Raw genomic sequence first — 24,302 nt, forward strand, 5'->3', positions numbered from 1 at the left:
CTGCATGTTAGGGAGGTTTGATTGTCCTTGAACCATTGGTCGTTGAGCAGCTCTCGTTTTATTTTCTTTGCCCCAAGGTCATCGGGGTTTGGGGCTCTTGAAGGTGGGACTCTTTGCAATGTGAGTTGAGTAGCAGTTTGTGGAGTGGAGATAATTGCTTCATTAACCGCGCTGGCTCTTGTACTGGGGCAGTCTGGATAAAGCATCAGCTAAGAAGTTTTTTCTCCCAGTATGTACTTTAGGGTGAAATTAAAACATTTAAAGTATTGTTCCCATCATATTTGTTTCGAGGACAATTTGCAGGGAGTTTTCAGTGCTTCTATTTATTTATTTATTTATTTATTTATTTATTTATTTATGAGACTTATATACCGCTTTAAGTGCAAGCACTCTCTAAGCGGTGTACACCAGTAAGCAATGTATATATATATATATATACATTGCCCCCAACAATCTGGGTCCTCATTTTACCTACCCCGGAAGGATGGAAGGCTGAGTCAACCTTGAGCCGGTGAGATTTGAACCGCTGACCTGCTGAACACAGTCAGCTAAAGTGGCCTGCAGTACTGCACTCTACCTGCTGCGCCACCTCGGCTCTATAGTTTTTATGATCAGTCCATACCTTGAAAGGCACCTTGCTCTCTTCTAGATAGTGTCACCAGTTTAATAGATCACGAAGGGTACCTTTTCCCACACAGTCCACCTCCTCTCGCACTCAGTGATTTTTTTCAAGGTGTAGGCACAGGGTTGTAGGGCCCCACTCTGGTTCTTTTGAAATAGCACAGCTCCAATGGCCACGTCGCTGGCATCGGCTTGAATCACAATGAACTTTCCTGGACAAGGCTGCTTTAAGACCGGTTTGATCGCAAATAGTCTTTTTAAATTCTCAAAAGCAGTTTGACAGTTCATACTCCATGCTAGTGGTTGGCCTGGATGCGGCTTTCCTCCCTCTTTGCCTGTTTTCAGTAATTCCATACGGGGTAAGGCAATTTCAGCAAAGGAGGGGATTAACTGACGGTAGAAGATGGCAAATCCCAGAAAGCTCTGGAGCTGTTTGTGAGTCTTTGGGGGCTGCCATTCAATTACGGCTTTCACTTTGGTCGGGTCCATTTCAATGCCCTCGCTGGACATTCTGTAGCCAAGATAATCTAGTCGGGTCTGGTGAAATTCACACTTTGATAGTTTAACATAAAGTTTGGCATTCAACAGTTTTTTTAGCACTTCTCTCACTAGTTTTACATGGTCAGCCATATTCGTGGTGTATATCAGAATGTCATCAAGATACACCAAAACCCCTTTGTATAAATGATCATGTAGTACCTGATTAATCAGCTGTATGAAGACAGCTGGAGCCCCCTGTAGTCCAAACGGCATGACTTTAAATTGGCAGCTCCCCATGGGACAGTTAAAAGCCGTTTTCCACTCATCTCCCTCCTTTAACCTCACCTGGTAATATGCCTCTCTCAAGTCCAACTTAGTGAAGATACTCCCCTTTGCCAGGTGGGTTAGTAAATCCTTCAGGAGGGGGAGGGGGTATTTGTTTTCCATGTTCACAGCGTTCAGACCTTCATAGTCCACCCAGAGATGAAGTGACCCGTCCTTTTTTTCTTTAAATAATACTGGGGCTCCCATGGTAGACTTGGCCCGTTCAATAAATCCTCTTGCTAGGTTCTTGTCCACATACTGCTACATCTCCTCCATTTCAAGGGGGGACATAGTGTACATTCTCAGTCGTGGAAGTTTGGCTCCTGGTAACTGTGAGTTGCAAAGGAGAAGGTGGGAGGACCAAAGTAGCTAAGGCCCTGCTGATTGGATACTTCATTGCATTTAAACTGCTTTAGAGGGGAGGTGGCAGCCGTTTGGGTTGATCTGGCCTTGGCCTGGCTTCTTGCAGTGCGGGCTTCTTATAGCAAGCAAGCTGGACGTCCAGTCTTACTGCTGCCTGGTACCATTCTTGCAAGCGATTTGGGACTGCTCGATAGAAACAAGCCTGGGAGAGGTGGATATCCAGTCCCTTTTTGAAGTGATGAACTAGGGATTGCTTGGGCCACCTCTCTATTCGGCCGGCTATCTTGTGAAACTCTCGCACATATTCCAGTGCAGGTCTTCCAGCTTGTCTTATCTTATGGACTTGCTCTTCCGCTCTGAGGGCAATGGATGGGTCCTCAAATCTTGCTCTCAGTCCTAGAAGGAAGAGATAGAGATCCCCCAATTTGTGTGCTTCCTCGTTGTATAAATTATTCAGCCACTCGGATGCTTCCTCTTTTAAGTTGGACGCCATCACATTGACCATAGTGGCTGGGTTCGGTAAAAATAGGTGCAACGGTTCATGTGGGAACACACCTGGTTGAGAAAGATCAGCTTCTCCGGGTCTCCATCGAATGTTGCTCTAAGGAATGACGCCATCAGCAGTTGCTGTGCTCTCCAGGTGGTTGCTGGCCTCCCCACTGTGAATATTGCATCCCCAACTTTTGCTGGTTTCCCCATGGTGGCTGCTGCATCCCCAGTTGATTCAGGCCTCCCAGCGGTTGTTGCACATTTGAGAGCTGTTGCCACTCCCATGGCTGTTGCTATGCTGCTGGTGGCTGTGGCCTTCCCCAATTGCTGTTATGACCTCCAATGGTCTCCATGGCTGCTGGAATAGCACCCCCAGTTGCTCCAGGCCTCCCAGTGGTTGCTGCATGTTTGGGGGCTGTTGCCACCCTACTACTGCTGACTTGCAGGTGGTTGTAGCATCCCCTGCTGTTGTAGGCCTCCTTGCGGCCCTGGTGGTGGTTGATGTGGGATCCCCAGTGGTTGCAGGCCCCTTAGCAGTTGCTGCACATTCGGAGATGGTGGCCAGCCCCACTGCTGCTGCTGCACCCCCAACAGTTGCTGGCTTCCTCATGGTGGTGGCTGCATCACAGTTGCTACAAGGTCCCCATCTGCTGCTGCATGTTCGGAGGCTACGGCCATCCCCACACCCCCCACTGTTGCTGTACCTACAAAGGCTGTTGGCCTCCCAGCTATGGGGGCTGTGGCATCCCCCACTGCTGTATGGGGCTTGGGCTCGGTGGCTGGCAGGCATGTCGATTTGGGCTTCAGCTGTCCTGGTGACGGCTTGGGCTCCTGTCTCGATGGCGGTGGTCTGGGTTTTTGGAGGGGTGATGACTGGAACTGTCCCTCCCCGTGGGGCTGGAGGCCATGGTAGGTGGCTTCGTGGATGGAGAAACCAATTGACCTATGCAGGTGGGGCTGGGGCTTCCCCTTGGCATGAGTTGGTGGCTGCCTCGCCGGTCATCATGATCACTCACATATGGGGAATAGGAAGGTTGTTTCCTACTTTTCATCTCCAGCTCCTCAAATCTTTCCACCAACTTCTCCATTGACTGACTATGGACAGGTACTTCCACTCACCAGAGTACTCAGCACTAGTCGATTTCGTGGCTCTCCACATGTCCGAAGAGCGCGACTTGCAGGTAGTCCCTCTTTGCAGCTCAACCTTGTCCGCCTTTGAAGCACTTGATTGTGGCAAGGCCGTCTTGAGGTGTCTGGAGTCTCCACTGGGCAAGGTCCATTACGATGACCAGATCAGCTGTCCTCACGGTTTGGGCCTTCCTCCCATCTGGGAGACCTGAAAAGAATCCTCCACTGGCGCGCTGGCTTGCGTTCCCTCCCCTGAGGTAGCAGCCACTGCTGGGATACTGGTTTCAGGCATCCCTTCCTTTTCCATGTTGGGATCTTCCCCGAATCTTTGTCAGTCTATCCCCCAACTCTAGGGACAGCGACTGGGGCTCGGGACCTCAGGATAGATAGGTAAAATTTGTAGTTTCTGGTTTAATATCATGGTTCCGACAAATGAAACTCTTCAAAAGAATTTTGAGGCATTGTTTACCTTAAAGAATCTTTTATTCGAGAAACAAAGTATCAGCACTACATAGTTGAAATTCCCCTCCCCTGGATACAAAATAACAAAGTGCAATTCCCTCCTCCAATAAGCAGTCAAAAATCACATTCCCCAATTAGCTTTCTCCTCAGCTCTCCACCCCGCCAAAACACTATCAGCTCTGGGCCCAATGTTCTTGGGTTCCCACGATTAAGTTATTATTGTTATGACTAGCTGGACTCTCATCCCTATTCTCCCTCCCAGCAGCAACTAATTCTAAAAGCAATAGAGAAAATGGCTGCATTTCCATCTGTTGTCAAAGCAAGAACATCCGATGTTAGCAGCATTGACACTATAATTTTGTCAATCATGGAAGGTAAAAAATCTTCTTGCATGCTGGAAATAATTTCCTCCTCCCCTTCTTCTTTAACCTTGGCTGACAGCCTAACATAGCAAACAAGCTAGGTACTGAGATCAACCAAATAAAATGTAAAAAGTCCTTGTACTATCATCACAATATTCACTACATAATGAGATATTTGATGAATAAAAAAAGAACACAGAATGATATGGATATGCAGAAATATATTAAAACCAATGGACTGTCCACATCATATTTTATGTACTGTATTTTTCAGCTGTTATTTTGCATACGATAGTCTTTTCTATTTATATTGTGGGTTTTGGCTGAGGCCACAGTTAAAACAGGAAATAAAAATTACATTAGTCAGGAAGGAAGCTAATGAGTTTTGCCTCCCTTAAATGCCATTAGATACTTCCTGAAGAAAGGGGAAGTACATTAGTATAATGACAGGACATAAGGAATGAAAAAAAACTTGTTATTTGATTAAAATTATAAAAAAAAAACAATAGAAATAATTTCCAGCCTGCCATTCCACATTTTCCAACTGAATTCTCAAATGTTCAGCAATTGAAGCTGTTTAATCTGTCTAACAATTTTTTAACGTCAATTCTGCAAAACTACATGTCTTGTTAAATTTTCTGATATCCTTTAAAATTACTACTCTTTACTTTATAAGGATAAAATTATAAGTAGGACTTGGATATTTTTGAGATATTCAAATGAAGAATCAACTTTCATTATCATTAATAATATAAACATAAACATCTGATTATCTGACTGCATAATATTTGCTATAAATTATTTTTAGTATCTGCTTCTTTTCCCATCTATTACTCTATATCATTTTCCCTTGAAATTGTTTCCTGGCTGAACATATTATACATTAGCCATTTTTCCTATCAAAGTTGTTAAACAAGAATATACATATAAAACATTTAGGATCCATTCTAATTGCTAATCTTAATCACACTGTTTACCGCTTTAATGTACTGCTGTGATTCTATAAAATGCATGTTTCACACTCTGCACAAGAGAAACATGTATTGCTATTCTTATTGAAGTGCCTGGAATTGGTCAAACTGTACAGCAATAACACTGTACAACAAAAATATGCATTCACAAATTGAAAAGGGAAGGACACTTCTAGTATATCAAAATCTATAAATTATGAAATTGGATTTTTAAAAAGCCATGAAATCAAGCTGCAGTAGCTTATGCAGCTTATGTAATTGATACAAGCCATGCTTAAAGCAGATAAAAGTAGCAGGGTTCTTGGTGCTCTCTGAGTTATAAGAAAAACTCTACATCTTATTGAAGAATTATTTAACATAATTTTATAATCTCTTTAAGAACTGAGAATCATATTTAGTAATTCCAAAAACATCTCATTTGAGATGAAAACATCTTAATTTTTGCAAGAGTGACAGGAATCAAAATGTAAAAATCAATGCCATAAAATATGTTAATGGACATCTTTCAGTTACATTAATCATGCTGCTATTTGCTACAAATGATATTTATTTACTAGTGAAAATGTATACAAACAACTCAAATAGACTCTGGCTGACCTTAGACAGAAACATGAAAGAATATAGGGAAATTATTAAATACTTTATAAATTAGTAAAAGTAATGCATCTTCATTAGCCATAGGTTCTTTAGATATTTAAAGCCTTTGATTCTCTCAAAATACAATTTTTAAAACAAATATTAATTAAATTTAAATTTGGAACAGCCTTCTGCAAAATGACTGAACCTATCTGTGGACCATCTAAAGCCCAGGTAAGTCTTAACAGTTATGATTCAGATCTCATTATGATTTTAAGAGGTACTAAGCAGGATTGTCCTCAATCCTTTACTATTCAACCTAACTACAGAAGTGCTGGCAATAGCATTTAGATCTAATAATGAGATTACTAGGATAAAAATGTGAGATAAGACATATCTTTAAAATCTATTTGCAGATAATATGATATTGACTCTCTCAAATGCTGCTTATTTGGCTAGCTATATTAAGAAGGAGCTAGAGGAATTTGCTGTCAGGACTATCAGATAATATTCATAAATCACATTTTATGTTTTTTCATACACTCACATTTCCAGTTTCAGGAATTGCAACAGTGTATAAATCTTTAAAACATTTAAGCATTATTGTAACTAAAATATTAATAAAATCTTTACAAATAATTATTGTAAGAAATTAAAAAAAGATGGAAATCTGGGTTTCAAAACATTTCCATATTTAAGGCAAAATTGTAGTGGTCAAAATGAAAATTTTTGTATGGATTAACTTTTTATTTCAATGACTCCCAATGGTAATTCCAGAACAGGCTTTAAGGCATTAACAAAGAAAAATACAAAGCTTCTGTTTTCATGCACAAAAACTGAGAATAAATAAAAGAATTTTATATAGACCTCAGAAACAGGGAGGCTGGGCATGCACAATTTGTTAATACATTATCAAGCAGTACAGTTAGGCATATGATTCCATTTATTATTATCTTCTAAACAATGGATTCATATTGAAACTATATTAGAGTCAGGTAAGTTTATAAACCAGACATGTTAAACACAAGGCCTGGGGGCCGGATGCGGCTGCAAAGTGGTTTCATGTGGCCCACGTAGCCATCCTGGAAACAGTGAGGGAACAGCCCCTGCTGCCTTGGCCCTGGCCCAGGCCGGCTGGGAGCCAATGTACAATTTTGTGGTGGCCATCTATGCTGAAACACATTCAGTCTTAGCTCCACAAGGCTGTCTGGAAACAGTGAGGAACCAGCCCCTGCCACGTTGGCCCCATCCCCTGGGTGCATGCTGGGGAGGTGTCACCCTTTGTGAGGAATGAAGAAATGCACCATCACCTGGAAGTGGCCAGCAAATGGCCCTCGCCTACTTCACATATCTGGCTTGATGGGCTCTGGGGGAGGGGTTCGGCAGGCAGCGGGGTGCTCTCCTCACAGCACAGGCTGAGCCGGGTGGCACAAATCCAAAAAGAAATGTGAAGCTGCCCAGCTCCCAGCCTGCCCGGTTTCAGCAGGCAGTGGGGCGGTCTCCTCACAGTGCCAAGAGCTGAGCTAGGTGGCGCAAATCTGATGAGAAGTGCAATGCTGCCTAGCCTCCACCCTGCCCAGTTTCAGCAGGCAGCAAGGTGCAAAGTTGGTGAGCTTCGCATCGCCTGACTCAACCTCTCGGCACTGTGAGAGCGCCCCACTCCCTGCCAAAACCATGTCCACCCAGTAGGCCACACCCACTCCATCCACACCCACCCAGTAGGCCACACCCACCCTGGCCATACACCCCCGCCCCACCCCGAGATCAACCACAATGCTGATGCGGCCCTCAATGAAATTGAGTTTGACACCCCTGTTATAAACTAATGGTTTTTCACCTATAATATTTGAAACAGTTGATTGAAACTATTTTTATTAAAATGTAAAATATGTTTGAAAGAGTAAATACAGAGTTTTGTTAAAGAATACATTTTTCTTAAACTCCTCTAATAACGTATGTCTATCAGGATGATTATTATGGTTTGGCAAAAATAAAATCTCTGAAAAAATACAACCTTTATAGACTAAACAATTTTTATAGTAATAGAGAAACTTTCAACAAACATTAGATTGAGCAATAAATAAGTGATAAATTATCATGGTTTTGCTGGCATAAATTCAGATCTATTTTGGATAATAGAAATATTAGAGATTCAGCAACATGGCAACATATACTAATTTCAAGAATTCAATACAGGTAGTCCTTGACTTAGCATGATAACCATCACGATTTACAACCATAATTGCCAGGCTCTATTGCACTTGTAAGTCAAGGACTTCTGTATTTCATTATGCAGAAGAACTAATTAATGCCTCTTAAATATGTGATATTGTTCCAATTGCTTAAAGGAGACTGCTAAACACTTTATATTGAAAGACTTCTTCAACCCTGGAGGTTTTTGTAACTATAATTGTCTCTAATCTTCCATTCCTGCATAAGATGAAAACTAGTGATCATTTGTCTCCAAAAGCATTTGGATGAAACTGATATCTGGAACTATTATAATCAATTTTAATTTTACTATTTTGATCATTCTGGTGGATGACTTACAACAGAAACAAAATGAGAGGAATATGATCCCACTAATTCTTCACAATTTCAACTCCTTCTAGTAGGGCTGACATAAGCTTGTTACAATATATTTACTAGAGACACAAAAAAGTTTCATTCTGAATGAGAGATTTATTTATATATTCATCAAATTTATTTGCTGATTATCTTGTGATTCAGAGATAAAGTTTGTTCAATAGTATGACTCACTAGAAGAAAAATTCTGGTATCAGTTAAAACAGAAAAGAAAAAAACTGTGCACTTACACTGTTAGTGTCATTAGAAAACTATCTTGAGTCCCTTAGGCCTCCTTTTGCTTGGAAACTAATGGAAAATGGTATGTTAAATTCTTAGAAAGTATATTGTAAATAATAAATAACAAAGGTGGTACAGTTATCAATACTTCGTCTAGATTGTTTGTTTTGCTGATTTTAGATTACTCTTAAACTGGTATCCTAAGTTCTTGTCCATTTTGACCCTTTTACCCTTTTCTACATAAACATAATTTTTTTTTAAAAAAATGTTGATACACACACACATATATAATTGATACACAACTTTTGTAAACCATTTTGTAACCATAAATATATTGTTACTTACAATATAAGAAAATAAATGCTTTTAGGCCCAAAATTTGAGGGAAAATTTTTACAAAATGTTTTATAGATGGCATTTGGATCCTAAAAAACTGTCTTGTATGTATCGTAACTTACAGCCCAAATGTTGGAGGTGTGGTAGTCCTGATGCAACTTATTTTCATGTTTGGTGGACCTGTAAGAACGTTAAAGCTTTTTGGATAATGATTTGGTGGAACATTCAAAACATTTTTAAAAAGAAGATAAAGTTTACTCCTCAATTATTTTTGTTGGGTATTTTTATAGATTTAGATGTTAATGAAACTATTTTAATGTTGAATTTAATAACCGCAGCAAGGTTACTTGTAGGTTTATACTGGAAGAAGGATTCGTTGCCTACTTTAGAAGAATGGATATTCGAGGTTTCTAATTTAGCAGAAATGGTAAAGATGTCTGCTTATTTAAAGGATCATACACAAGAAAAATATATTAGGGTATGGAGAAGATGGATAGATTATATTCAGAATAAATATGGAACTTTAAAGTTCAATTTATTTTATGATTAAATTTTTTCTTGAAAGAAATAATAATTATTATTTATAGAATTTTATAATAAATGATTTATAATAGATTTGTTTACATTATTATGATGTTAAAGTATAGAGGGAGTTAAGGGTTAAGTATGAATTTGTTTATTGTATAATTTTTTTGTTTTAAAAGTTATAGATTGTGTTTGTTTTGTTTACAATAACCCTGTATTCTGCTCTGGGAAGTGGGGGGGGGTAGGGGGGTGGGAATGGGTGGGATTAAGTAAGTTAGATAAACAGAAATATTAATGTATAAAATATGTAGAGTAATTTAGAGAGAGGTGCCGCTCGGGTATTTCCCCTGAACTGTATCCGAAGAGGGATGAGAGGGGAGGAGGAAGGGATGGAAGGAAGTAGGATGGGAGGAAGGGATGAGGGGAGAGAGGTGAAGAGAGGAGAGAGGGAGGAGGGAAGTAAGGAAGGAAGGTAGAGAGGGCGGATACAGTCGGGGGGGGGGAGATGGACGAGCAACACCTAAGGTTATATGTATGAATTTATTTCAAAGGTATTTTTATATAATGTATTGAATGTATCAAATGTATTGAAAAATGAAAAATAATTATTTTTTTTTCAAAAAAAAAAAAAATGCTTTTAGATACTTAATAAGTAAAAATTATATTTTATGAATTACGGAATTTCAATTTCATTCAGGTAATAGTCCTGAACATTAACCAGCTAACTGCTTTCAACAGCCCCATAGTGCTGTTTGTGCAATTACATTTAAAATTAAAAATTAACTGAATAGCATTATTTTTGAGAGCCAATATTGTTTGATTTTCAAAATTTAAATGCAAAACTAATCAAAGTAAGGCCAAATCTCAGTTACTGCAGGAGGCTGCCTGTACTCGCAGAATACATAACATAACATCAAACATGAAAAACTTGCATTTCTATAATGTATAAAACTTGGCCAGTCTTACCTATGGATATTTGTTTTGTAAAATATACTATTTGTAATTCAATGACTTTGAAACTTCAATTACATATTACTATTATGTGAACCGAGTTGTTATGTAGCCGTAACTGGGAGTCAAATACATAGGTCCATTTTTTTCTCCATTTAAATATCATTAAAAATGAAATGATACTTCTGCATTTATATTATGAACTATAATATTTTAGAACTATAACAGAGAGTAACACAAGCGTAAACATGACTATAAAATGCAGATTAAATAAAAATACTAACTCAAGAGTGCTCATCTTTGCTGAAGATTTTCAATGCATATCATGCTTTCTGAGCAAAGTCCTGCCTTTATTCTTATACAGCATCCTTTTATCTTCTATGAAAGTCTTCAGATTATCAGTCAGATTTCTTTCCTGATCAACAGTAAAACAATTCCAATTATCTAGCTGTATTAATTATTATTTAATAAACACAAGCAGAGAGCATGTGCAGAAAGAACCCTAATCCTAACCCATTCCTTATTTTTTTCCCCTACAATTCTTGAACATCCTATCTACCTCTGTGTTTTATAAGAGCACAGCTCTTATTTAGGAGTAAGCATTGCAGAATAGAAATATAGTAACTGAATTCTGAATATTTGTTTCAGAACCATTAGCAAAATCTACGTGTCAACTCTTAATTACAAGTTTGCTTGCCAATTCAATCTCAGCCTATAATAATTAACACAGAGACAATTATAAACTATCATACAAGACATAACTTACATAATAGTAACATAAAGATAGCAATTCCAATTTGTTACTAAAAGCCTAAATTGGTTCTGTTATTCAGATATTATCCATAGCTTGGTTAAATTTACTCTGATTTCTAATAGGTTCATTCTCTTTTTAAAAAACATTAGATTATAGAATAAAATACAAAAATACAAAAGCAAATAATAGGTCACAGTGGAGAGGGAAAAGTGAGGGGGGGGAAAGAAGAAAAGACAAGACATTGACTTCCGACTTCCTCTGTTGCAGTAGAATAAAGCATTAACATTGAACTTCAACTTTTTACTTTTCCATAATAGTTATACTAGCCATTTCTATAACAACAAATTAATCTAATCAGTAAAACCCAAAATCAAAGTTTCATTTTTTTCCATCTCAAGCAGAAAACCCAAAAGCAGTCTCCAAGTAGAAACAAAAGTACTTATATTCTTTTCTTTAATCAAAATGGTCAATTTAGCCATCTCTGCCAACTGCAACAGCTTTTGTAGCCATTTCTCCATAGTGGGAATCAAAATGTTCTTCCATTTTTGTGCATACAATAGTCTTGCTACGTCAACATATATAATAGAGATTGTGAACCTTTTAGAGACCCAGTGCCCAAACTGCAACCAAAACCAACTAATTTATCACCGGGTGCAGGGTGGGTGTGCCCGCAGTGGTCATGGCAGACTGGGTGGGCGGGGCCAGGATGGTGGGGGCCAGTCCCTCACCATCTCCGGGGCATGGCACGGGTGCCCACAGAAAGGGCTCTGAGTGCCGCCTCTGGCATGCATGCCATAAGTTCGCCACCACTGATATATAAGATCAAAGTTCCACATTTTTTTCCAAGTCTTTTTCCATTAAACCCCAAAGAAAAATTTTTGGTTTCATCTTTATCTTTGCTTTAAGAATTTTCTGTATTAAGATATGAATCCTGCTCCAATATTTCTTTGCTTTATTGCATGTCCACCATAAGTGATAAGAGGTCCCTTCTTTACACTTACATTTCCAACATTCATTTGAAATACTTTGATACATTCTATATAACTTATCTGGCGTTAAACACCAGTGGTAAATCAACTTATAAAAAAAATCTTTTAAATTATAATTTAGCTGAATTTTAAGCCTTTCATCCACATATTATTGTTCAAGCATCACATTATATCCAAAGTACCTTGCCCACTGAATCATACAATGTTTTACACATTCACTTTCCAAATTCAGTTTCAATAACATTTTATAAATCTTAGTGATAATACAGTATGTTCATTACTACCACACAATAAGAATTCCAATTTATTTTTAACAAAGTCAAACCCATAACTCTTTTTAATTAGTTTGAATCTTTCTTTCAGTTGTCGATATGTAAACTAACAGCAAACATACCCCTCTGATTCTAACTCTTCCCTCGACTTAAAGGTAGAGTCACCAGAGATGAAAAGTATTATTTTACCATAAATCCACCAGTCTGGCTTCGCCACCATTTCTTTTCTAAAGAAACCTTCCTGGGGGGGGGGGGACCCAAAGAGGCAACTTTGTGGAAAACCTTGTTTTACATTTATTCCAAACTTTTACTAAGGCATGTCTAACAAAATGATTGTTAAAATCAACATTCACTTTAACTTTATCATACCATAAATAACCATGCCATCCAAACCTTAATTCATGACCCTCTAAATCAAGTAGCCTCTTGTTCTGGAGATTCACTCAGCATACAATTTCAAATCTGATAAACCCAAAAACCCTCTTTCCTTAGCATATTGCAATAGTTTATATCTAATTCTTGGTTTTTTCCCCACTTGCTATATGAACTTGGAAATATCCCTCTGCCATTGTTTAAATGAAATATCAGTTGCAAGTATTGGTTATGTCTGAAACAGAAAGAGCATCTTTGGTAGAACATTCATCTTAATTACAGAGATTCTACCCAGTAATGATAAATGCAGTTTGTCCCATCTTTGTAAGTTCTTTTTAATATCATTCCAAAAAGCCACATAGTTATTTCAAAACAATTTTGTATTTGTGTTTGTCAACATAACCCCTAAATATTTCACCTCTTTTTCAAACTTAAAACCTGACTTTTTAATCAATGTATCACTATCCTGAGATGACACATTCTTAATCAGCATTATTGTTTTCTGTTTATTTATTTAAAAAACTGCTAAAGCCACAAACTCATTTAGTAATAGGTTCATTCTCATGCACTCACGCACAACCCTATTTGTTATACAAAAACATTTAGATAATTTCCAGAAATAGGATAATTTTATGAACACCACTGAAAATAAGCTTACCTTAAATTCAAAAGAACAAGTCAAAGCATCCAAAAATATAATAACAATATATTATGTTCAAATAAAATAAGAAAATATTTTTTCTAATATGGGACCTCTTTCTGGTTCCCATAATGAAAGCAGCTGTTGCAATTTGAAAAACCTCTGAACGATATTAAATAGAAACTGTTGAGCAACTAGAACAAAGAATACTGACACCAAATTTAGATCCCAACAGTATGCACTTAGAAACCAAGTAAGTAAAAATGAACACTGAAGTAATTCCATGGTTCATCAAACATATGAAATAATATGTTGATTCTAGTACACTTACAGGTAATGGCTTTGAACGCTTCACAACTTATTAAAGTACTGGTTTTTTAGTGTCACAAAAAGAAGCTATTTTCTACGGCACAAACTGTTCAATATCTTCAATAAAAATAATACAGATTTTAGTTATAGGTTACAAAATACAAAAATGTTATTTTTCTAAGGCATTCACAATTCACTGTATTTGATACTAGAAAACTCCTAGTGAAATCAAATTATATCATTAGAATTCTGTTGATCAGAGACTAATATAAAATACATATAAAAATAAAATCTCTTTTCACTCAAACTCAGCTCTCAGTGAATTAGGAAAGATCCATGCAGTTTGCTTGAAAACAGCATGGAAATCACTTTTCCTATTTGATTTTCTCTTTCAACATCCTTGTGAAATCTATAGCCCCAGCATTTCTATGTTCGCTATCTATTATATAATCAGGAACAAACCTACTTAAGCTTCCAGGTCCAGGCAATGTTAGCCAGCTGTTAATTAATTAACTTTGCAGAATACTTCCTTTTATTTGATTCATGAAACATTAAAAATGACTGTTCTAGTAATAAAAAAGTGGATTTATTTTGTGAAAGAACATCATCAAATACCTGGACTGACACAATATACTAAACTGTAAATAACAGCATCCAATAATTGGACAAAATCAATGGACTGAACCAGAAAATTATAAGATACATCTTGGCTTACCATATTGCATTAGCCCAACCAACATCAAGCAATGCTTGCCATAATATTAAACCATAATGTATTTATTTAGTTTTGATTTTGAGAGTATAATTTTCATTTAAAACAATCCAAGCTATTCTGGAAAGATCTAGTCCCTCTGAATTTTCTTTATAATGTTCTTTTTGGTAAAATAATGTTTTTACCAAAGTGGCTGCACTGGAACTTTTGCAGCTGTCCAGTTTCATGTTAATTATCACTGAAGTTATTATTTCAACTGGCTTGACACTTATATCCCAAAACATCAAGCTATGTATAAAAAATGAACAATGCCATGATAGCTACCTCAAGTTATATATCATATTCTTTTCCTAACTTGGGCAACATGGCATTCCAGAAGCTGACATCCACGCACCTAAGAAGGTCCAAGTTGAAGAAAGCTGCATTAAAGCCAAAGTTTTCTTTATTATTTTGCTACAGCATACTCTTCTGGAAATTTCATTGTGTACTTTGGTCATACTTATTAGGTCTAAAAATCTAAATCAGTATTCAACCTTCCCTTTTTAAGGAATGTGGTTGAAAAGAGGATCCTCAATGAACTAGATTATCTGGACCCTTTTCCCATTTTGTTCACATGGAAGCAATATCGATCTTACTTTTCATGACCTGTGACAGAGTATGATGGGGGAATGCATCATTCCTTGCTCTTCTTGACTTCTTGGTGACCTTTCATATCATTGACCATGGTATCACCCTGGAGTGATTTTAAGGGCTGGGAAGATTTGTATTTTTCTGGTTTTCTGGTTTTCTTCCTCTTTCCTTCCTCTTCTAGTTATTTAATCTAATTAAGATAATTGCACTCATCCACTGCTATAGTATTTTTTCCTTGGAAAATACTAAGTATTTTCTTTGTTCAAGAAAAGTGGGACAAATTACCAGTTAAGAAGTATAGAAGTTTCATTCAAGGCTACAAGAAGCACTTGATTGCCACAAGAGGGTATGTTATGAAATATTAAATTAAGGTATCAATAATTATGGCCATTGTATTTTTATTTGTTTTCTTATTTACCAGAAATCATACATTAAAAGCAAAGTGTTCACACTATGGACTTTGGAATAAAAAAAGGTGGATGCCATTTACTTATGTCAGTTTTAATTTATTTCATGGTATAAAGTTCAATACTTTTGGCCATAATAAGCACTTATGGAGGCTTACAATTATAAGGCAAAATACAAAATAGAATACAAAGTCAAATTGATACAGTTAAAACAAATTAATAATGCCAAAAGTTTTGCAAAATAAATATGCCTTTTGTCATTTTTCTAAATATTAGTAAAATGTGTGCCAAATACACAACCCGGGGACAAACTTTCTATAGCCTGGGGGCCAACCAGGAGAAGGACTTCTCCCATATACTAAATACACGAACTTCTGGAAAAGGGGAACAACTCCCCCCTTCCCCACTGGTCAGACTAACTGAGTAAGTTCTAACTGAGAACAAACTGAAAAACAGCCCCTGAAATTTTCAGGCCCTAATCAGCATTCAGTGTAGATAATAATGTACATGTTGAACAGAAGCCACCTAATATTACAACATTACAATATAAAGGACTGCATGTATTACAAAATGGTGCTATCAGGCCAAATTCTGCCAGACTACATTGAAAGATACTATGATTTGTCTACTTTTATGGTGATGAATACAGAGATTCAATAGCCTTTAAGACTATGAGGTGACAAATATTAAGGTAAATTTGAATTGGCTAGAAAAAAAACAAGAGTTATAGCATGACAGCTATATATATATGTGTGTGTGTGTGTGTGTGTGTATGTATGTATATATATATATATATATATATATATATATATATATATATATATATATATATATATATATAGTGAATTCCTGTCAAAGCTGCTCAATTGTTTTATTTGGCACTAATCTGTTTGAAATAGAACTTGGTTCTTAAGTACTTCATGTGATTAATTTCAAATACAACAACTGAATCAGAGGGCTAGACCAGGGGTAGGCAATCTTGGCTCTTTTATGACTCATGGACTTCAACTTCCAGAATTCTGGGAGTTGAAGTCCACGAGTCATAAAAGAGCCAAGATTGCCTACTCTTGGGCTAGACAGTTGTTTTCTGGCCCAGGACATCACTTCAGCAATCAAAGTAATTTAAGTATCATATCCCAGATGAAATACCCATGGAAAGGGATTCAAATTATCAAAAAAAAAAAAAAACATTTGGAGCTGTGAGACCACCATATTATTAATAACTTTGGCTCAAGATAAAATATTTCAGACTAGCCTATAGTTGCATAGATTCTCCAAAATAATAGAGGGCTAATTTAAGTAAAGATTTTATTACTGCTTCTTTAAGCAGGTGGAAATACATCCTGTGCCCCAAAGATCAATGCTAATCTCCCTTAACCAAAAGGCAATCCAACTTGGTTAATGTAGCTACTAGGAGGAAAGCTTAAGACTGACTAAGCAAGTATTGGCTCTTATCTCTCCTTATATCTTGTTCATATCCCCAAGATCTTACAAGATGAAAAGAATCCATATGAACCATTACCAACCTTACCTCCTATGACCTGTCCAAACACTGGAGTCCAAGTCAAGGCAACTCCGATCGACTTTGTCTGCAAAGAACAATGAAAACTGCTCACAGCGAGCCTCCGACTGTTCAGGCTCCCCAACCTAACATCTAGATGGAGGAGATGCCATACAGTACAGAGAAGCATTGCTGGTTTGTTCTGTGCAGATGCAATGGAGGCAGAGAAGTAATCCCTCTTTACTGCATCTACTACCACAGAGTAAGATTTTAGATGGGCTTTAAAATACACACCATTCTGTGTTTGGTCTAACTCATCACAAGAACTCATTCTACTTCAATCTTCTATGTATCTGCTTCATTGCTCTCAAATGTCTAATAAACCAAAGTGACAATTTAGCTCTGTTCGAGGGAACAAGACATAGAATGGATAATGTCAGCCACATAGGCAGTCTCCATGTTCTTTGATTAGCCAAGATTTCAACATTATCATGAAGAAATGAGGTGAGAAATTCCTTGGGTGCATTCTAGAAGTCATTGGATTCATCAGGTCCCTGGGTTAGAACATTTTAACTTCTCTGTCACTACGGAGTTTTTATAGCTGTTGCCAACCTAACAGTATTCTTATATGTCCTGGTCACAAGTGCAGAAACAAACAATCTGGTTTCACATAGTGTTGGATGCAGAGGTTGACCAATGACCTTGAACTTCTATAGACATTAAAATCTATGTCTCTTGGTATCACAATTCCAAAAACATTTATTGTTTGCAGGGGGGGAGGAGGGTTGGTTTGTTTAAGTTGCAAACTTTTAGTTCAAGTTTTAAAATAGCACTAGGTAATAATTAAGACTGATTTAACCAATTAATCAGTAGTTGAGATTGGCTTAACTGATTTAACAACTAATTCAAACAAATTTTACATAAATGTATAACTCAAAATTTGGAAAACTAATCAAGCAATAACTATAAAGGGAATTTTATTCATCTTACTAACAACCCTATCCATTAATGAAATAAGATTTTGATGAACTCCTTTTCCATTTTTTATTTATATCATTAAAGGGTCAAATTATGGCACAATGAGCCTGTTCCATAGGCAATATGATGACTTCTTTTAAAATACATATGCACAATGTTAACAATATGCTCAATATTCAAAGGATCACCTAGAATTACATAGTTGTTAGCTTGTTGGAGTACGTGACACTGCTATATATCCATGGTATTATTTCTGTAATATATCTCTCTCTTTTGGCATATATGTAATCAGATAATCAGTCAGGATAAAGCAGTTTAACGCATAATTGGAATGTCAAAAATTACAAAGGAATCACAGCCATCTACATCTGCAACCTACATGAAATTATTCACCCAGCCTAGATTAAAAGGGAAACAGAGTACTTTAATAGAAGCAATTTAGATTTTACCATGGTTTTTTTTAAAAGGTTTATTTGCTATAGCTATTCAATTGCTGGGAGTCAGTTTTGTGTAGTAGTTAAGGTATCAGGCTAGAAACTGGGAAATTGTGTGTTCTAGTCCCATCTTGGGCACGCAGCCATCTGGGTGACCTTGAGTCAGTCACTTTCTTTCAGGCCTAGGAAGGAGGCAATGGCAAAACACTTCTGAAAAACCTGGCCAGGAAAACTGCAAGTCCAGACAGTTCCTGAAAATCGGACACAATTGAACAGAAGGTTTCAACTGCTTGTATGCATGTTTCTATAGTTCACAATTCTGTCTCAGGCTGTATTACTGTATATAAATAGATATTGAAGCAAAACACCACAGAACACTCCAAATCCCATTTATACATACATGGAAACTTTCTAAAAGCTGGATCAAAATTGTTAGAGGACATTTCTATATACTGATTGGTGGTGCCCATAAAGATTTATGGGGTGCAACATTCTGGATGCATATCAAAACAATCCCAGAAATGTCTGCTTTAAGTAGCTGTAGCCAGGTCCTATATTTGTGCTCCTGGTATTTGTGCTTTTGAATCTGAAGCACTGTAGAGCCCTAATTATTTATAATTAAAATGCATTCCAAGATCTTTTAGCCCATATCTAAATGTATTAGGGCCTTTATTATGTACCCTTTTCTTGTGATGTCCTGCTGTTACAATGACCTTTTCAGATGCTATTATTACTATGTTTCAGAATATTCGATCAAAATATTAAGCTACTCAACATGCTACCAGGTCTTAGAAAAGGATCGTTACTTCAGCAAACTGATATTGAACACCCTTGCTTTCTTAAACATAGAGGTCCAACTGCACAATATATTCTTTCATAATAATACTATATAGTTAGAACCAGAATGGGAATCAGGAAAAGAACCACAGGGAATGTAAGACTTGACAACATTATTTAGGTGAGCTAGTGCTGCTGTTATACATTTAACCAGTTCTTTTACTAAACAAATCATCTGATTATGAATCTGTAACTAAGACAGGCACTTTCTATTTAGGAAACTATAACTCAAAAATAAACAATATGATGATCAAATTTATTTTCACACTATCTTTATTTCTAGGAATGCCTCTGGATGCCATATTTGACCTTCAGTCATTGTTAAAAAATAAAAATAATGGGTGCTAATAGCCCTGACTTTGAAAGTGAAAGAAGAAAAAAATCCAGTGGTGGGATGACAGGGAACAGAATCATCAGTTTGTTTTTGTTGTGACTTTTCATATTTACCATGATAACTGTTAAATAGCTAAAACTTCCTAATATGATTTCCAATTTATAAGAATGCAATTGGCTCAAAACATTATTGACTTCTGATACAATTGAACATCTTAATGTAAGCCTAGTCATATTTAGAATTTTTACACACAATTGCTACTAAACTGACATTGTAAGTGCTATTTTCAGGAATAAATGTTAGCTCAAAACATACTTGCTTACAATCACACCTAATACATAGGCCCTGGTAATTTTTGCTTTCAGCAATCTACTTTAGAATACTACCAAGAAAAGCAAAAAGTTGTATTTCAATAATCTCATGTTAAAATCAAAAGCAATGTTATTTATGAGAAATTTCTCATACTGAAGATTTTTCATACTGTAAGGAATAGATGCAAGGCCTTTCCACTGATTTCATATGAATTTGTGTTAAAGTATCTGCTAGTTGTCCACTTCCAGTCCACTTCTAAACATTTACAAAACTAAACCATCTGATTACTAGATAATTTTGTTTCTTCAGCTTCATTTTTCCTTAAATGATTTTCCTCATTAATTATGTGGCGAACAGTATAATTGGATAATACTTTTTAGTCTTCAATATGTTGCAGTTAATATAATCTTACTTATACACCCTCTTTTTATTCTTCCTTACCAACACTACCCATATTTAACTGAAAATTTGACTTTTTTGACCTTATCTACAGGGTTGTTATCTTGAAGTCTCTTAAGGATGAACCTTTGCTAACTTACATAAAACAGACTCTTGTGCTGCATACAAGATTAATATTATTTTCAAGGGAATACAAAAATTTGGAAGCATTAACTTTTCCTGCACATTGACAATTACTAAATTCATAGCTGTTAATCATTTCCAAACAAAGCTCAGACAAAACATAAACAATGAGCATAAAACTTACATAATCATGAAAGGCTTTAGCTTCACTTGAGTGTTCACATGTTTCACGTCTTTCTGGAGCTGCACAATAGAGATCCCAAAACACACTAAAAATAAAAAAAGAATGCTCAATTTGCAACTTATATTTTTTCACGTATATCCCATCTATACACATATATTATAGTAATTACTACTTTATTACCCTCTTTATACTGTGAAAGCAAAATGTATGCAGCATTCACATTCTGTTGGGACTACACATACTTAAGAATAATTACAGCGATAGCCTAATTGACTGTTATGCAGATAAATATCCTAATACTATAATTTAATTTGTGTTAAAATTAAAACATTCAAGGATCAAGCAACTGATAAGCATCTAAGTACCAAATAAAGTCTGTCTTTTTTAAACAGCAATATTTACTCCAGAGCTGTTTAACAGTTGAGATGGGCAATTCTTGTCTAAAAGCATTTGAAAATTGCTGATTTTTGTTATCATTAGAACATCATACAAAGTCATAAACAATTTTACATTCTGAAGCTCCAGGAGAGATTTTTATATATATAAGGGACCGAAAGGGAGAAGAGAACACTGAAGACAGATGGTAGCTAAAAGTCTCTTAGATTAAAATATTTATTAATTATAAATACTATTATAATACATATCTATTTAAAAATGAGTATCTAGCCTAAGCTCTTATTTCTAGCTTTAGTTTTCTTTTGCACTAATTTGTAAAAGTACCCTGGTATTTTTGTCTTGAGCTCTGCTTCTGGAAATTTCAGACATGTTCTCTGCAGATTTTTTTACAACAATACAGCATTGCTTTCTTCTAAGTTTTTTTTAAACTTTCTAATCTAGACTACAACCCTGGAATACTCTGGTGGTCACCTAGTTTAGAGACTCCTTCCATCTAATAAAAAAATGTAAGAGAACTAACTTAAATCCTTTCCTTGTGTAATAAATATAACATGCTTTTGAAACCAATTAATAGTATAGAAATTAAAATAAATAATATATATATTAAATTAAAATAAATAAATAATATATATATATATATATATATATATATATATATATATATATATACACACACACACACACACACACACACATAAAGAGCCGAGGTGGCGCAGCAGTTAGAGTGCAGTACTGCAGGCCACTTTAGCTGACTGTGTTCAACAGGTCAGTGGTTCAAATCTCACCGGCTCAAGGTTGACTCAGCCTTCCATCCTTCCGGGGTAGGTAAAATGAGGACCCAGATTGTTGGGGGCAATGTAAATATATATATACATTGCTTACTGGTGTACACCGCTTAGAGAGTGCTTGCACTTAAAGCGGTATATAAGTCTCATAAATAAATAAAATAATAAATAAATAAATAAATAAATTTTTCTGAATCTGAAGTTGAAATTCAGATAATGGCAAATTAGTATTTGCTCTGAAATCTAGCATTTACAAGGTGGCTGATCTTATTAGGGCTGGGCAGGAACAGTTCCAAAGCAAAGTCTCTTCCATGCATGTTTCACAAATGATTAGCAGCAATTTTAAAGGTGTACAAGTGTGAGCAACCACCACTGTGCTACTCATTAAAGCATTCTCTTTTTTTCATGAATCTGAAAAAATGCAACTGCTTGAAAGAGGCCAATCACTGAAGTTAAAATTATTCTTAAAGCAGCCATACCATTTGTTACACTGAGATGGAAACATGAAAATTAAAGAAATTGTTTTAATGAATATCATATAAGGATTATACTTACACTTACATGATAACATCCTCTAAATAATTTCTGATATATACACAGCCCTATTTTCTTCTGCAAAGGATTTTCTCATTTGTGTCAGTGGCAGGTGCCACATAGAAGGTGTGCATGTATAATCTCCTCTTGTCCTAAAATTAATACTGTTGCTCCTGTATATAGAATTCTTCTCTGTACACATATAGAGGAATTGACAGCAACATTCACTGGCTTCAAAATGGTGGGAATAACTGGGCAATCAAAGCCCCTGTCCCTTTTCAAACAAGAGTTATGCACAATATATGCATATAAATTAGGTTTAATCAACTGTTCACATTGATCATTTTAAAGCCACTGATTGGTACTCCAGATGCTCCCAAATATTAAAGAGCTCTAAAGTCAGAAACCTACTTTGTCTCTAACAATAACAATTTACATATATATGTGCTGGCATTTCTGCAGAATCTTAACAAGCAGTTGTCACGTCAGACTAATTTAGATGTATGTTTGTAGTTCTATGGGAACATCTAAAGGGGGCAAAACATAGATGTGGAAAATGAGTATCAATCCTGCTGAAAGAAAAATGAGCAAGGTTAAACTGAAATAATTGCATAATTAATTTTATCATTTCCAGCAAATGAAATGATAGTTCAATATTAAATGAGGTTGACACTAATCATCCAATTAATTAGCAAAATTTCTTGTTATCTTTGATAAAAATCAGATTTTGTACAAGTACAATATTCTAACAACCAACACAATCTTTGTAAACCGAAACACTTACCACCACCAAGAGTGCAAGAATCCTGGGGGTTCGCCCAATGTGATGTTTTTTTCCCATCTTATCTAAAACCAGTGCAAATAATGATTATTTATTTAGGCAAGATAGATTCACATAAAAACAATGATAGCATTTAGCTAAAATGAATTCAAAGATGGATCTTTTAAAATCAACACAGATCAATTTTAAAACGCTGTTTCAACTGTTGTCTGAATATGTGTTGTCTTCTGTATCTGAGGGAGTAGGTAAGTTTGAGTGTATAGGCATAGCTCTGTGTGTCAGAGTGACAGAAAAAGAGACTAAATGTGTGCAGAGTAAAGTACACATTCAGTCCACCAACCAGCAACTAACTATTGATTCTTTTTTTTTCTTATCTGCTAGCTATGGCAACTGTTTTACACTGCCTGAAAGTACAGCCAGCTTACTCTGTGCTTTTTTATAGAAATTTGGACTGGCTCATTTCTTGTAAGTATGTTTGCCCTCATGTGTTACATTGTTTTTATTCCAGACATCAACACCCTGTGTGTTCTCTCTCTCTCTCTCTCTCTCTCCTTAATTTTTTTTCTTTTTCATTTGGGCTTAAAATAAAGACTGTTCTGACAGTGATAAGCAATGCTTTAGGCCCAGTGCTTTTTCCCTGATATGTAACATGATCAATAACATTGCCACAATTTTTAAGGCCTTAAAAATTATAACAACCAATAATTATAAAAATGGATTTGTATAAATTTTTCATTTAAATGTTTTGTATTTAAATGTATTTATATATGACAGAGAACCATGATTCTCTATAGAGTCACTGATCATTTTTAATATAAAAAAGTTGACTAATACTATTAATCCAAAATTAAGAAAAGGCTATAGAAAACATACCTCTGATAAAAACGTTTGTGCAGACTTCTGTGCTCCTACATGGAGAAGATATTCATATACATATAGTGCTAACCTGGAAACAGAAAAAAACCTGTTAAAATTCTAATTATTTAATAATTCCAAAATGAATATTGTAAGATATATTAAATAGAGAAACATGTAGTAAAGATGTTATTTTACATCCAAAATATTAAATATGTTCAAAAATCCTAGCAGAGCTTAAAAAGCTTTTATGCAAAAAGCAGTCTGTCAATATTTTATTATCTTGGACATATGCCCAAATGGAGAAATGTTCAATTACTATTAATCTATATTTATCCACACAAGCTATGCTTACAGTAAACAATATACCA

General features: G+C 35.9%; 1 protein-coding gene across 4 annotated transcripts in view; it reads right to left on the reverse strand.

The window, feature by feature from the left end:
• SSBP2 (single stranded DNA binding protein 2) overlaps nucleotides 1-24,302 on the reverse strand; it is a 164,152-nt gene that overhangs the window by 57,170 nt on the left and 82,680 nt on the right. For all 4 annotated transcript variants that reach the window (XM_039320771.1, XM_039320769.1, XM_039320772.1 and 1 more), the window contains exons 2-4: nucleotides 23,950-24,022; nucleotides 23,080-23,141; nucleotides 20,581-20,665 (exon numbers count right to left, since the gene is read on the reverse strand). In XM_039320771.1, the coding sequence (XP_039176705.1) occupies nucleotides 20,581-20,665; nucleotides 23,080-23,141; nucleotides 23,950-24,022 (220 nt within the window). The remainder of the gene's footprint in view (nucleotides 1-20,580; nucleotides 20,666-23,079; nucleotides 23,142-23,949; nucleotides 24,023-24,302) is intronic.

The sequence above is a fragment of the Crotalus tigris genome, unplaced genomic scaffold, assembly GCF_016545835.1.
Source record: "Crotalus tigris isolate CLP2741 ecotype Arizona unplaced genomic scaffold, ASM1654583v1 scf7180000023687.2574627, whole genome shotgun sequence".
NCBI classification, from domain to species: domain Eukaryota; kingdom Metazoa; phylum Chordata; class Lepidosauria; order Squamata; family Viperidae; genus Crotalus; species Crotalus tigris.